At 50.9% G+C, this 13,683-nt stretch overlaps 2 protein-coding genes across 2 annotated transcripts in view; both read left to right on the forward strand.

Moving 5' to 3' along the window:
- The window catches only part of LOC127060507 (serine/threonine-protein kinase PAK 3-like), a 132,540-nt gene that overhangs the window by 32,205 nt on the left and 86,652 nt on the right, over positions 1–13,683 (forward strand). The gene's annotated exons all lie outside the window — the stretch shown is intronic.
- LOC103824725 (tubulin beta chain) lies at positions 1,903–12,849 on the forward strand. Its single transcript, XM_009100023.4, has 4 exons — positions 1,903–2,127; positions 6,197–6,305; positions 8,305–8,415; positions 10,124–12,849. The coding sequence occupies exons 1-4, from the start codon at positions 2,071–2,073 to the stop codon at positions 11,179–11,181; spliced, it is 1,335 nt and encodes a 444-aa protein (XP_009098271.1). The 5' UTR covers positions 1,903–2,070; the 3' UTR covers positions 11,182–12,849.

Below are 13,683 nucleotides of genomic sequence, written 5' to 3' on the forward strand. Positions count from 1 at the left end.
TTCATTTTTAAGCCATAGAACTTCTGGATTTGGGGTTTTTAGCCCCACATCTGGAGTTTCAGGCACATTTTGGGTCATTTTAAGCCATTTTTGGGGCCCAACATTTGGATTTGGCTCCTCCTCCTCCACATCTGTGTCACTCTCCACCAGCAGTGTCCGGTGCCCATTTCTGGCCCATAGCACATCTGGATTTGGGGCTTCTGCTGCTACATTTGAAGCCTCAGAGGTGTCTTGGGCCACTTTGGGCATTTTTAGGTCCCCAACATCTGGATCTGGCTCCTCCCCGATCACATCTGGAGAATTTTGGGAGCAGGGAAGGCGTTTTTGGGGGCCCTCAACATCTGGGGGCACAGCTGGATCCTCCAGGGCACTGCAAAGGGGGGTTGGGGGGGCTCAGGAGTTTGAGACACCCCAAATCCCCCAAGGATCCTAAAAATAACCCAAAGAGCCCCCAAAACCCCTTTGAGACCCCAAACAACAACCCCCCCCCAAAAATGCCCCCAAACTGCCACAAGGACCCCCAACCCCCCCCCCCCCGCCCCAGAACCCCCAAAATGCCCCACAACAATCCCAAACTGTTCCAGGGACGCCCCACGCCCCAGAAATCCCACCCCCCAAAAATCCTCCTAAACTACCCCAGGACCATCCGAAACACCCCCCAATTCTCCAAGGAACCCCCTAAAATCACCCAAAGACTCCCAAACTGCCCCTAAAAGACCCAAACCACTCCAGAGGCCCCAAATTGGGACCTGCCAAAGTGCCCCAAAAAGATCCAAAGCAAACCCAGGGATCCCCAAAATTCCCCAAGATGCACCCAAATGACCCAAAATCCCACAAGGATCCCCCAAAACTGAACCCAAAAAAGCCGAAATCCCCCCAGGGACCTCCAAACCTTCCTCAGGAAGCCCAAATTCCCTCACAGAACCCCCAATGCCCCTCAGGAGCCCAAATTCCCTCATGGAATCCCCAGCTCCCCTCATGGAACCCCCAAAGCCCCTCAGGAACTGCAAATTCTCTCATAGAATCACCAACCCCCGTCACGGACCCCAAATTTCCCTCAGGAAACCAAAACGTCCTTCAGGAACCCCAAATTCCCACACAGAAACCCCAACCGCCATCAGGGGCGCCCCAAACTCCCCTCAGGACCCTTCAACCCCCTCAGAGAACTCAAACTTCCCCCAGGAACCCCAAATTCCCTCACGGATGCCCCAACTCCCCTCATGGACACCAAACCTCCATCAGACACATCCAGCCTCCCTTAGGGACCCCCAAATTACCTCATCAAGTCCCAACTCCCCTCAGAAAGCCCCAAATTTCTCTCTGGAACCCCAAATTGCCAAGCCACGCCCCCAAACTTCCCTCAGAGACCCCAAACTTTCCTCAAATACCTTAAATCCCCGTCAGAGACCCTCCCAATCTCCCTCAAGGACTCCCCAAAACTGCCCCCGAGGCCCTCAGTCCTCACCAAGGACCGGTCTAATCCCCACCGTCACCTCCAAAACCCTCCAGGATACTCCACAACCTCCCCGGACCCCAAATCCCCCCAAACCCCCCCATAATTCCCTCAGAGACCCCAAAAGCGGCCCCGGCTTTAACCCCCCCCGCTCACCCCTCCCGCGCCATCACCGCCGGCCTCGCCCCCTGCGCTCCCATTGGCTGGTCTCTCCACGCGTCAACGCCTATCTGCACTTTCCATTGGCTGTTGTGCGTGTCGATCATATCCAGACTAGCGAGACCGGGCAGGGTGGTCCTCCAAGAGCGCCGGAGCGGAGGTGGGAGGGGTTTAAGGGAGGTTTAGACCAATTGAAGAGCAGAAAGCTGGATTGATAACGTTATTAACCAATAGTAGAACGGAAAGCGGGCGGTGCCGACCAATGGGAGCTCCGGCTTTGTCCTATATGAGCGCGCGCGGGGCCGGGGCTGCCGCCATTTTCACCGCCGTCGAGCTCGCGCCTTCTCTCCGCTCTTAAAGGGGCCGCGCAGCCTCTTAACGTTTTTATATTCAGTTTTCCGAGCGCCTCCGCGCCGTCCGGGTGGGCCCGAGCCCCCCCGCCAGACTCCGCCGCCGCCATGAGGGAGATCGTCCACATCCAGGCGGGCCAATGCGGCAACCAGATCGGCGCCAAGGTGAGCGCTGCGGGCCCCGCCTCCATCCCCCGCCGCCGCGGCGGTGCCCCTTTAAGAGCCCCCCCACCCCCCGCGCGCCAAGACAAAGGGTGACCCAAACCACGGTGATTTTACCCCAAAATTGGCGTTTTCCCCCCTCAGAAGCGCCTGTGAGGGAAGGGGTGGTGCTGAAAGGGGCGGGTTTGGGGTTAAAATCAGGAGATTTTGTCGCTAAATGAGGATTTTCGGTGGCGGAACGCCCCCCCCCCCCCACGCGGCTGCAAAATGGCGGCTGAGGGCGGCGGCCCCGAACCGCGTCAAATTCGCCTCCAAAATCATCTTTTTAGTGGTGTTTAAAAAAATACAACTATTTTATCCTAATTTAAATGACGACCTTAAAGATTTGGCCGCGAATGGCGCTCTTTGCCCGTAATCGAGGGGGATGGGCGGGGAAGGCGCCAAAATGGCGGCAAGGAGCCCTGAAATTAAAGGATTTAACCCTAAAATTCTGTTTTTCACAAAAAATATTATCATCATTAAATTTAAAACCTGATTTGTTCCGTTTTTAGAACGCCATACTTTAAATGCTGCTTTTTCAGACTGAAATCCGTTGTGTTCAGCCCATAATAGGGTATTTTCGCCCCTAAAATCGTCTATTTTCACTGCAAAACCGTCCAATTTTACGTCAAAAATGTGGATTTTGTGCCCCAAAATAATGATTTTGGGGCACAAAAAATAGTGGTTTTTGACCCCCAAACGCGGCGTGACGCCCGGAGGGGTCAGACCCGAAAATGGGAGGATTTAACCCATAAAAAAAGTCTAATATCCACAATAAAGGTTTTTATCTCCTACATAAAAGATGTGTTCCCATTTTTTGTTCGAAAATGGGATTTTTTTTATCCGCAAAATAAGGATTTTTCAGCTTCCTCTAAACTGCAGAGTTTTATGACAAAAACGATTCTTTTTCTTATTCCTTAAATGTGCATTTGGGGTCTTAAAATTGCACTATTCATCTCCAAAACTGATGTTTATTTTACTTTGAATCAGCTTTGTCCACTGAAATTCCCTTCTTACGCCTGAAAATGGATTATTTTCCAAAAAATACATTTCAGTTCTCAAAATGTTAATATTTAGGATTTAAGTGATTTTTTTTTCTTTCATTGATGGAAGGTTTTTGCTGCTAAAATTCAGCTTTGCTGAAAAATTCAGGTTTTGGCCCCAAAACCTTTTTTTTCCCCAGCCCCAAAATGGAGTTTCGAAGCTCCGGATCAGCATCTTTGTTTTGCAAAACAACATTTCCGTCCAAACCCAAGATTTCTATCCCCAAAACGTGGAGTTTTGGGGAGAAAAAGGGCTGGATTTATTTTCCAGAAGTAGAATTTGGGGTTAAAATCGGGATTTTCTGCAGCTCGGAGGGAGCTCCCAGCCCCAAAATGGAGGTTTCCAGCCCCAAAATGGAGGGTCGGGGGAAGAATCGCAGCTTTGTGCTTTCAAATCCGCTTTCCCTTGCTTCACAATCACCGCTTTTTCTCCAAAACGAACGTTTTATATTTTTATATATGGGGTTTTTGCTACAAACTGGTGGGGTTTGCCCCAAAAAACCATTGCTTTAGGCCTCGGAATTTGCAGTTCTTCACACCACAATCTCATTTTTGCTACTTCAAAAATCCGGGTTTTCCCCTGAATGTTCACCTCACACCCAAAACGGCCTTCTTTAATTCCCCCCCCCTCTTTTTTTTTCTTTTTTAAATGTAACTTTTTGTCGCAAAATCGGCCTTTTCAGCCCCAACCCCCCCTCTCTTTGTGTCTCCAGACCGCATTTCCTGCCCCCGCAGTGAACATTTCCATTTCCTGCCCCACACCGAAATCTTTGAAATCTTTGTTCTCTAAAACGCCTCAAATTGGGGTTCTTCACCCTAAAAAGTGATTTCTTTTTTTTTTTTTTTTTTTTTTTTTTTTTTTAGCTTTGGGAAAGAGGTTTTGAACCCAAATTGCAATTTTGAGGCCCAAAAAAGGGTTTTTACTCTACAGAAAATACTGGTATTTAACATGTGAAATTTACTCTCAAAAAATGTGTTTTAGCCCAAAATTCTCAATTTTTACCCTTGGATATCCTTTTCATAATCCGTATTCCTGTCACTAAACTCTGAATTTCTGCACCAAACTCACATTTTCTCGTCAAAAATTGTCATTTCTAACCCTGTGTGTCCCAAGGCTTCAAAATGCACTTTTTTTTTTTTCCAAAAATGCTGATTATTCAAGTTTAATTTTTTAAAACTATTTTTTTTCGTCATTTGCCCAAAATCTCCATCTTTATCCCAAATGAACTTTTTTTGGAGCCATTTCTCTCCTACATTCCCCAAACTGCTTTTTTAAACTTTTTTGTCCCATCAGCCCCAAAATCCCAAAATTTTTAATTCATTTTCCCACTATTTTTTATCTCATGTTGCTGGTTTTTAATCCCATTTTCCCCCTCACATCCATAATTGACATTTTAAAACCCTTTTTTTTTCCAGACCCAAAATTCTGGGTTTTGAAATGCATTTCTCCCTGATAATCACCAAACCACCATTTTATCTGAAATCACCATTTTTTAACTTTTTTTTTTTTTTAATTAACAGTCTCAAAATTAATGGCTTTTAACTCAATATTTTAATGCCGTTGCTCTCTGCACAGTCCCATAATCCCTGGTTTTTTGCCTCATTTCTCATCTTAAACCCCAAAATCACCTTTTTTCACCTCATTTTCCCCTCACGCTGCGTCTGTTTCCCCCCCCCCCCCCCCCCCCGCACCGGCCCTTGGCCCATTTTAACCCAAACCCCCACATTTGTGGATCTCAACCTCAAATACAAAACTTGGAGCCCCCTGAGCCGAATTTAGGTATAAAAATCCTGATTTTGGGTCCCAAAAAAGCCGATTTGGGGTGCAAGAAGCCGATTTTGGAGGGGTTGGTTTGAATTTTAACAAGTTGCCGCCATTTCCCGCGTTCCCGCCCTTTTTAGGGAGCGGGACCGCGCTGCCCTGGCCACGCCCCCTCCTCACAGAGCTCCGCCCACTTCCCTTCCCCACACCTCCAAACCACAAAAAAATCGCCTTTTTTCCCCCAAAAAGGGTAGTGGAGTTGCTATGGGTTCTAGCCACACCCTTTTAGGACCCATTTTTCGACCCAAAACAGGTCCTGGCTGTGGGGAAGGTCTTGTAGACCCCACCTGTCACCTGGCCATGCCCTCCAAATACCTTTAAATCCCTGAATCCTTCTTTTATTTTCACCAAAACGCTGCCTAGGGGAGGAGGGTGGGGCCAGATTTACAGCTGGTTATTCCTATAAGGTCCCAAAAGCCCCTTTTTTGTCCCTAAAATAAATATCAGGTATTACAAAGTGGGCGTGGCCTGCCTCCCCACCCCTCCTCAAGCTCTGCCTCTCTAGCCCAGATCCCACCTCAAATGTCTTTTTAAATCCCAATTTTTTTTCTTTAAAAATCCAGGGGTTTTTTGATGTTTCTCAGCTGCCATGTCCTGCCCTGACATAAAATCCCAATTTCTTACACTAAAATGCATGAATTTTTTTAGCCCCAAATCCTCATTTTCTCCCCCAAAATGGGGTCCCAGGTGTAGCAAAATGCGTGTGGCCCAGCTGTCCCCAGCCCTCCTTCAGCTTCTCCCCATTTAACCCCAGTCCCTATTCGCTACACAAAAATCCCAATTTTTAACCCCAAAACCCTTTTTTTCCCCCAAAATTGATTCTTCCTTGAGCATGGCCCAGCTGACCCCATCGCTCCGTATGCTCTGCCCTCCTAATATCCCCATTTCTCCCCCTAAAATCCCAATTTTTTCTTTTTCAAATCTTTTTTTTCCCCCAACTCAGGTCCCATTTGTCGCAAAGTGGGTGTGGCCCAGCTGACATCACTCCTCCACAAGCCCCACCCCTTTTAGCCCCTTGACCACATCCCAAACCTCCCTTTTTCTCCCTAAAATCACCATTTTTCCTCCCATAACCCCTAAGTTTTTTCCCCCAAATTCCTGGTTTTTGCCCCGAACCCACTTCGGGCTGTCCCTGAGCTGTCCCCAAGCTGTCCCCTTGTCCCCACAGTTCTGGGAGGTGATCAGTGACGAGCACGGCATCGACCCCACGGGCACCTACCATGGGGACAGCGACCTGCAGCTGGACCGCATCAGCGTCTACTACAACGAGGCCACAGGTGGGTGCAGCTGGGGACAGCTGGTGGCACTTGGGGTCAGCTGCCACACCCCCCCCAGGGCTCCTCTGCCTCCCCCTCATTGTGTCAGTTGTTAGTGGTTGGTGGCACTTGGTGGCATTTGTCATCTCCCCAGTGTCACTTGTCCTGCTGTCACGCCCCGAATGTCACCTTCCTTTGTCACTTTCTGTGCTGTCACTTTTGTCACTTACAGTGTCACCTCTTCACCGCCACCTTGTCACTACTTGCTTTGCCACTCTCCTGCATCACCTCATTCTCCCCATTGTCACCCTGTCCCCAGTGTCACCCCCCCCAATGTCACTTTCTTGTATGTTACAACTTTTGTCATCCCTATGTCACTGTGTCCCCATAGTTCTGCCTTAGTGTCACCTTTGTCTGTCCTGCTGTCACTTCCCAGTGTCACTTTGTCCTTGTTCATGCCCTGTGCCACCTCATTTGCTGTGTCCCTGAGTGCCATCCCCTCCTTTGTCACACCAGTGGGGTTACCTTGTCCTGTCACCTCCCAGTGTCACTCCCAGTGCTGTCACTGCTCAGTGTCACTTGTCCATCATCACCTCGCAGTGTTACCTTGTCCCCTGTCACATTCAGTCCTGGGGATCCCCTGGTGTCTATTGCCACCTCCTGGTGTTGCTGCATCCTGTCCCTTCCCAGTGTCACCCTGTTCTCCCTGACCCACATCTTGTCTCCCATGTACCTCCAGTGTCACCTCGCCATTGTCACCCCACGTGTCACTTGACCCCTGTGACCCCCACCCTGTCCCATGTCACCACCCACCCCATGTCACCCCCTCTACCATGTCACTTTGTCCCTGATACCCCCCAGTGTTGACTGTCCTTTGTCACCCCTCTGTCACCCTGTCCCCTGTGCCCCCCTGCAGTGTGTCCTGTCCATTGTCACTTGTCTCCTCCGTGTCCCATTCTGGGTTGCTCTCAGGGAGTTTTCATGGTGGCTTTGGGGAATTTAGGGTGAATTTGACACTTCTGGGGTTATTGGGGGGTTTTTGGTGAGCTAGGGCATTTTGGGGTTAGTTTGGGGTGATTTTGGGGTAATTTTGAGAGGACTTGGGATTAATTTGGGGATTTTTTGAGTCAGTTTGGGAGGTTTTGGGGTGATTTTGGGTAGCTTTAGGGTTGAGTTTTGGGGGGTCAAAGCTTTTAAAGTAATTTTGGTGGATGAATTGGGCTCTTCTGGGACAATTCTGGGAACTTCAAAGTGATTTTGAATATTTTAGGATTGGTCTGGTCTGAAGGGGGTCTGAGGTGATTTTAGATAATTATTGCGATGATTTTGAACATCTTTGAGTAATTTGGGGTGTTTTGGGGTTGATTTTGGGTGAGTTTGGGGTGGATTACAGGTGATCCAGGATAATTTTGAGATGGTTTTGGGGTAATTTTGGGTGTTTGGGGAGTAAACTCAGGTGGATTTGGGGTGGTTTTGAGGGGATTCCAGATATATATGGGGTAATTCTGGGTGGTTTGGGAGTGATTTTGACTTTTTGAGTTGATTTTTTGTGTCATTGCTGGTGTTTTGGGGTGATTTGGGACATTTGTTGTGATTTGGGGTGTTTTGGTATCACATAGGGCGGTTTGCGAGATTTTAGGAGTGATTTGGGGTTTTTTTGGTAGCAATTTTTGTTATGTCTGGGTTTAGTCTGAGAGTTTTGGGGGCAATTCCAGGTGGTTTTGGGGGCGATACCAGGTGGTTTTGGGGTGATTTTGGTGGTTTTAAGGTAATTCTGGTTGGTTTGGGGTGTGTTTGGGATAATTCTGGGTTGGTTAGGGTTGTTACTAGGTGGTTTTGGGGTAATCCTGAATGGGTTTGGGGTATTTCCAGGTGTTTTGAGGTAAAATTCTGAGTGTTTTGGGGTGATTCCACAGGAGTTTATGGGGTGATTTGAGTGTGTTTGGGGCTAATTCTGGCTGGTTTGGAGGTGACTCTTCCAGTTTTGGGTTGAATTCTCTGGGTTTTGGTCACTCCCCAGGGGGTAAATACGTGCCCAGAGCCATCCTGGTGGATCTGGAGCCCGGCACGATGGACTCTGTGCGCTCTGGCCCCTTCGGGCAGATCTTCCGGCCTGACAACTTCGTGTTTGGTGAGTGACACACCTGGGAACACCTGGGGACACCTTGGGCATGCTTGGGGACATGACATTGGGACACACTTGGGGACACCTGGCACATACCTAGGACATCTGGGACACACCTTGGACATGCTTGGGGACATCTGGGGGCACACTTGGGGACATTTGGGCCGTGCTTGGGGACATTAGGGTACATCTAGTGGCATATGTGGGGGCATCTGAGGCTCACCTGGGCCACCTGGAGGTTCCTGGGGATATTAAGTACATCTGTGGGACATCTGGAGACAGTTGCAGGCACACTCAGGGACATCTGGGACATGCCTGTGATACCTTGGGCATGCTTCGACATCTGGAAGACATCTGGGGACTCCTGGAGACATTGGAACACACTTGGGACACACTGGGGCTCCTGAGAGACATTTGGGGACTCTTGGCACATGGCAAGGACACCTGGGACATGCCTGGGGACATTTTGGGACATGCTTGGGGGTCCTGGTGACATCTGCAGACATGTGAAGGCTCCTGAGGGCATCTTTGGGACACGTGGAGTTTGCTGAGGGACATTAGGGATATCTCTGGGTATTTGGGGAGCACATGGGGACACTTGGGGACTCTCAATCAGTGACACTTCAGGACACACCTGGGGACACAGCAATATTTGGGGCAGCTGAGGACATGTGGGGACACACCTGTGATGTATCTGGGACAGCAGGGGGTGGCCTTAAGGGACAGCAGGGCCCCAAAGAGGAGATGAAGGTCCCCAGGTGTCCCCAGGGTGGGGTTGGAGGTCCCAAGGGTGGCATGAAGGTCCCCAAAGTGAGGTTAAGGTCCCAAGAGTCCCCACAGTAGGTTTGAGGATCCTCAAGGGTTGTCAGTTGTGAAGGGCCCAAAGAGGGGGTTGAGGATCCCAAGTGGAGTTAAAGGTCCTTGAGCATCCCCAAGTTGGGGTGGAACGTCCCCAAAGATTAGGGTTGAAGGTCCCTGAGGTCCCCACAGGTGGGATTGAGGTTCCTTAAGGGTGAGCTGAAGGTCCCTGAAGAGGGGACAGAAGTGCTTGAGGTCCCCAAAAGTCGGAGGAAGGTCTCAAAGGTCGTGGACAGTTGCCCAAGGTCCCCAGAAATAGTTTGAGGGTCCCCAAAGTCTTCAGCATTAACCTGAAGATCTTAAAAGGTGATTAAAGATTCTTCAAAATTCCCAAAGGCGTTTAGGTGGTCCCTAAAGTCATCTCAAAGACCCCAACCCAACTCCTCCTTGTCTGCCCCTGCCCAAGGGTCACCACAGGGAGGGGCTGAGCTGGGGGGGGGGGGGGGGGTCAGGGGGTCCTCAGAGGTGCCTCAAAGGTCCCCAGAAATGTTCAAAGGTCCACAAAGTGGCTTGAACATATACAATATGGAAATGGAGGTGCCCATCATCCCCAAAGAAGATTCAAGGGTCCTCAAGGTCGTCAGGGTTGGGTTAAATGTCCCTAAAGATGTTTTGAGGTTTCCTAAGGTCCCCAAAGGTGCTCTGAGGGTCTCCAGGTTTAAGGGCCCCCAAGATCCTCAAAGCTGGTTCAAAGTTCCTCAAAGGAAATTTTGAGGCTCCCCAAGATGGTTTTGAGGTTTTTAAAGTTCCTAAAGATGGTTTAAAGGTCTCCAAATGCGGTGTGAAGGTTCTCAGAAGTGGTTTGAAGTTCCCCAAAGGTGGTTAGAAGATCCCAACCCTTCTTCCTCTTTTCCAGGCCAAAGCGGTGCTGGCAACAACTGGGCCAAGGGTCACTACACGGAGGGCGCCGAGCTGGTGGACTCTGTGCTGGATGTGGTGCGCAAGGAGGCCGAGAGCTGCGACTGCCTGCAGGGCTTCCAGCTGACCCATTCCCTGGGCGGCGGCACCGGCTCGGGCATGGGCACGCTGCTCATCTCCAAGATCCGCGAGGAGTACCCCGACCGCATCATGAACACCTTCAGCGTGGTGCCGTCCCCCAAGGTGTCGGACACGGTGGTGGAGCCCTACAACGCCACGCTGTCCGTGCACCAGCTGGTGGAGAACACGGACGAGACCTACTGCATCGACAACGAGGCGCTCTACGACATCTGCTTCCGCACCCTCAAGCTGACCACGCCCACCTACGGCGACCTCAACCACCTGGTGTCGGCCACCATGAGCGGTGTCACCACCTGCCTGCGCTTCCCCGGCCAGCTCAACGCCGACCTGCGCAAGCTGGCCGTCAACATGGTGCCCTTCCCGCGGCTGCACTTCTTCATGCCCGGCTTCGCGCCGCTGACCTCGCGGGGCAGCCAGCAGTACCGCGCCCTCACTGTGCCCGAGCTCACCCAGCAGGTCTTCGACGCCAAGAACATGATGGCCGCCTGCGACCCGCGGCACGGCCGCTACCTGACGGTGGCCGCCGTCTTCCGTGGGCGCATGTCCATGAAGGAGGTGGACGAGCAGATGCTGAACGTGCAGAACAAGAACAGCTCCTACTTCGTGGAGTGGATCCCCAACAACGTCAAGACGGCTGTGTGCGACATCCCGCCGCGCGGCCTCAAGATGGCCGTCACCTTCATTGGCAACAGCACGGCCATCCAGGAGCTCTTCAAGCGCATCTCGGAGCAGTTCACAGCCATGTTCCGGCGCAAGGCCTTCCTGCACTGGTACACGGGCGAGGGCATGGACGAGATGGAGTTCACCGAGGCCGAGAGCAACATGAACGACCTCGTGTCTGAGTACCAGCAGTACCAGGACGCCACGGCCGAGGAGGAGGAGGATTTCGGCGAGGAGGCCGAAGAGGAGGCCTGAGTGGTTTCTCCAGAGGTCCTGGCCCCCAGCAGTGTTGCTCCTCCCCTTCCTGGTGTGCTGTCCCAGAGAGGCGTCAACCGGTGGGCGGCGCCTTTGGTGTCATCGTCATTGTCCTTCATCATCGTCAGTTTTGGCCTTGGTCATCGGTGGCGGCAGCAGCGGAGTCCCCACCCGACCTTCAGCGTTGTCCTCATAGTTCTCAACCTTCATCATTGTCATCCTGGAAGAGTCCCCAGCCTTCAGTGTTGTCGTCACAGTCCCCAAGCTTCACCATCTTTAAAGAGCCCCCAGTCCTTCATCATTGTCATCCATGAAGAGTCCCCAGCTTTCATCATCATCAATGAGTTCTTGGCCTTTGTCATCCTTGAAGAGTCTCCAATCTTGATCATGGTCAGAGCTCCCATCTTCTGTCGTCTTCATCCTTGTAGAGTTCCCAACCTTCATCATCGTCTTTGAAGAGTTCCCAACCTCTTCAAAGAGTCCCCAGCCTTCAGTATTGTCCTCACAGTCCCCAACCTTCATCATGGTCTTTCTTGAAGAGTCTCCAATCCTGATCATGGTCAGAGCTTCCAGCTTCCATCATCGTTGAAGGATCCCCAAGATTCATCATTGTCAAGAAGTCTCCAATCTTTATCATCATTAAAGAGTCCCCAAACTTCATCATGGTCATCATCAAAGAATTGTCAAAGTCTCCCCAACCTTCATCCTTGAAGAGTCCCCAGAGTTCATCACAGAGCCTCCAGAAACTCCTGGCCTTCATCATGGACCTTGCAGAGTCTTCAGTCTTCATCATCCTCAGCCTTTGGTCTTCACTGGGGCTGGTCAGTTGGCCTTGACCTTCATCATAATCATCTTCATTATGGAAGAGCCTTCAAGAGCTTTTGATCTTCACTCTCATCATGAAAGAGTTGCTGACCTTCATCATCATCGTGGAAGATTCCCTGACCTTCCTCAGGGTTGGTCACCTGGCCTTGACCACCATCATCCTCATCCTGGAAGAGTGGCTGACCTTCATCATCACCTCCACCCCTCCCTTGCTGCCACCACGGCCTCCTGTCCTCTCCCCCACCCCACTCTGGCTCCATTTTCCGATTTTTTTTTTTTGTAATTTTTCCTAAATTTTGCTCTTTTTTCCCAATTTTTTGTTTCTTTCCCTATTTTTTGTCATTTTTTTCCCTTTTTTGGTTCATTTCCCTCATTTCAGTCTGTCTTCATCTTTGATCATTTTCACCCAATTTTCCTCATTTTTGGTCAGTTTCCCCCATTTTTGGTCTTTTTTCCCACTTTTCCAATTTTTGCTCTTTTTTCCCCCTATTTTTGCTCACTCTCAGCCCAATTCCATTCCTTTTTCCCAGCTTTTGGGTCCTTTCTTCCAATTTTTTGGTTGATTTTTTTCCCCTATTTTTGCCCAGTCATTTTTTTACCTGTTTTTTTTCCATTTTGGGTTCGTATTCCTCAATTTCTGTTCATTTTCCCCCATTTTTTGTTTTTCCCCATTTTTGTCAGTTTTTCCCATTTCCCCTCTGTTTCTCCCTGATTCTGTCACTGTTCCCGGTGTCCGGTCGCTCCCTGCCAGTTTTGGATGTTTTTGTTTTTTTCCCGTTTCTTTCGTTTTTCATATTGAAAAGTCGCCCCCGGGTCCGGAATAAATTTGGGATGGAAAAGCCACCACGGGTGTCACCTGTGTCACTCCCTGGGTCACCTGTGGGGGGTCCAGGGTCACCTGAGGGTCCCCAGCGTCACCTGGGCATCACTTTGGGGTCACCTGAGGGGTTCCAGTGTCACTTCAGGATCACCTGAGGATTCACAGTGTCACCTGGGCGTCATTTTAGGGTCACCTATGGGGTTCCAGTGTCACCTGGAGGGTCCCCTGGGGTCACTGGGAGGGGTCTTGGTGTCACCTTAGGGTCACCTGGGTGGGCCTCAGCATCACTTCAGGGTCACCTGGGGGTCCCCATGTTCATCTTGGGGGTCCCCGTGTCACCTCTAGCATCTCACTGTCACTTGGGGTGTCCCCAGCTGAGGGTTCCCATTGTGACCTCTGTCACCTGGAGGTCCCAGTGTCACCTGGGGTCACCTGGAGGGTCTAAGGGTAACTTTAGGGTCACCTGGGGTCACTTCAGGGTCCCCACTGCCACCTCGGAGGTCCCCATGTCTCCACGTGGAGGTCCCCAATGTCACCTGTGTCCCTCTTCAGGGTCCCCACTGTCACCTGGGGTCACTCAGGTCCCTGTGTCACTTGGGGGTCCCCTGTGTCACCTGTCCCCTCCTCTCCCCCTGTGTCCACAGGGTGTCCCTTTGTCAGTGGCTCCGGTGGTGGCAGCGTGGGAACGTCACTGGCTGGGGACATTCGGGTGGCACCAGGGTGTGGTGGCACTTTGGGAACACCTTGGGGACAAGGTGGGCACTTACAGGGAATGGGGACATAGGGGGTGGCAGCACTTTTAGGGACGAGGGGACATGATGATTCAAGGGTGACACTTCAGGGATATCAAGGGGTGG

Source organism: Serinus canaria, chromosome 25, assembly GCF_022539315.1.
Source record: "Serinus canaria isolate serCan28SL12 chromosome 25, serCan2020, whole genome shotgun sequence".
Classification (NCBI taxonomy): domain Eukaryota; kingdom Metazoa; phylum Chordata; class Aves; order Passeriformes; family Fringillidae; genus Serinus; species Serinus canaria.

Excerpts from the sequence above, each read along its gene's own strand:
- LOC103824725 (XM_009100023.4), top strand. The coding sequence starts at position 2,071 with ATGAGGGAGATCGTCCACATCCAGGCGGGCCAATGCGGCAACCAGATC. Across the intron at positions 2,128-6,196 it reads GCAACCAGATCGGCGCCAAG|TTCTGGGAGGTGATCAGTGA; the intron begins GTGAGCGCTGCG and ends TTGTCCCCACAG. Across the intron at positions 8,416-10,123 it reads GCCTGACAACTTCGTGTTTG|GCCAAAGCGGTGCTGGCAAC; the intron begins GTGAGTGACACA and ends CCTCTTTTCCAG.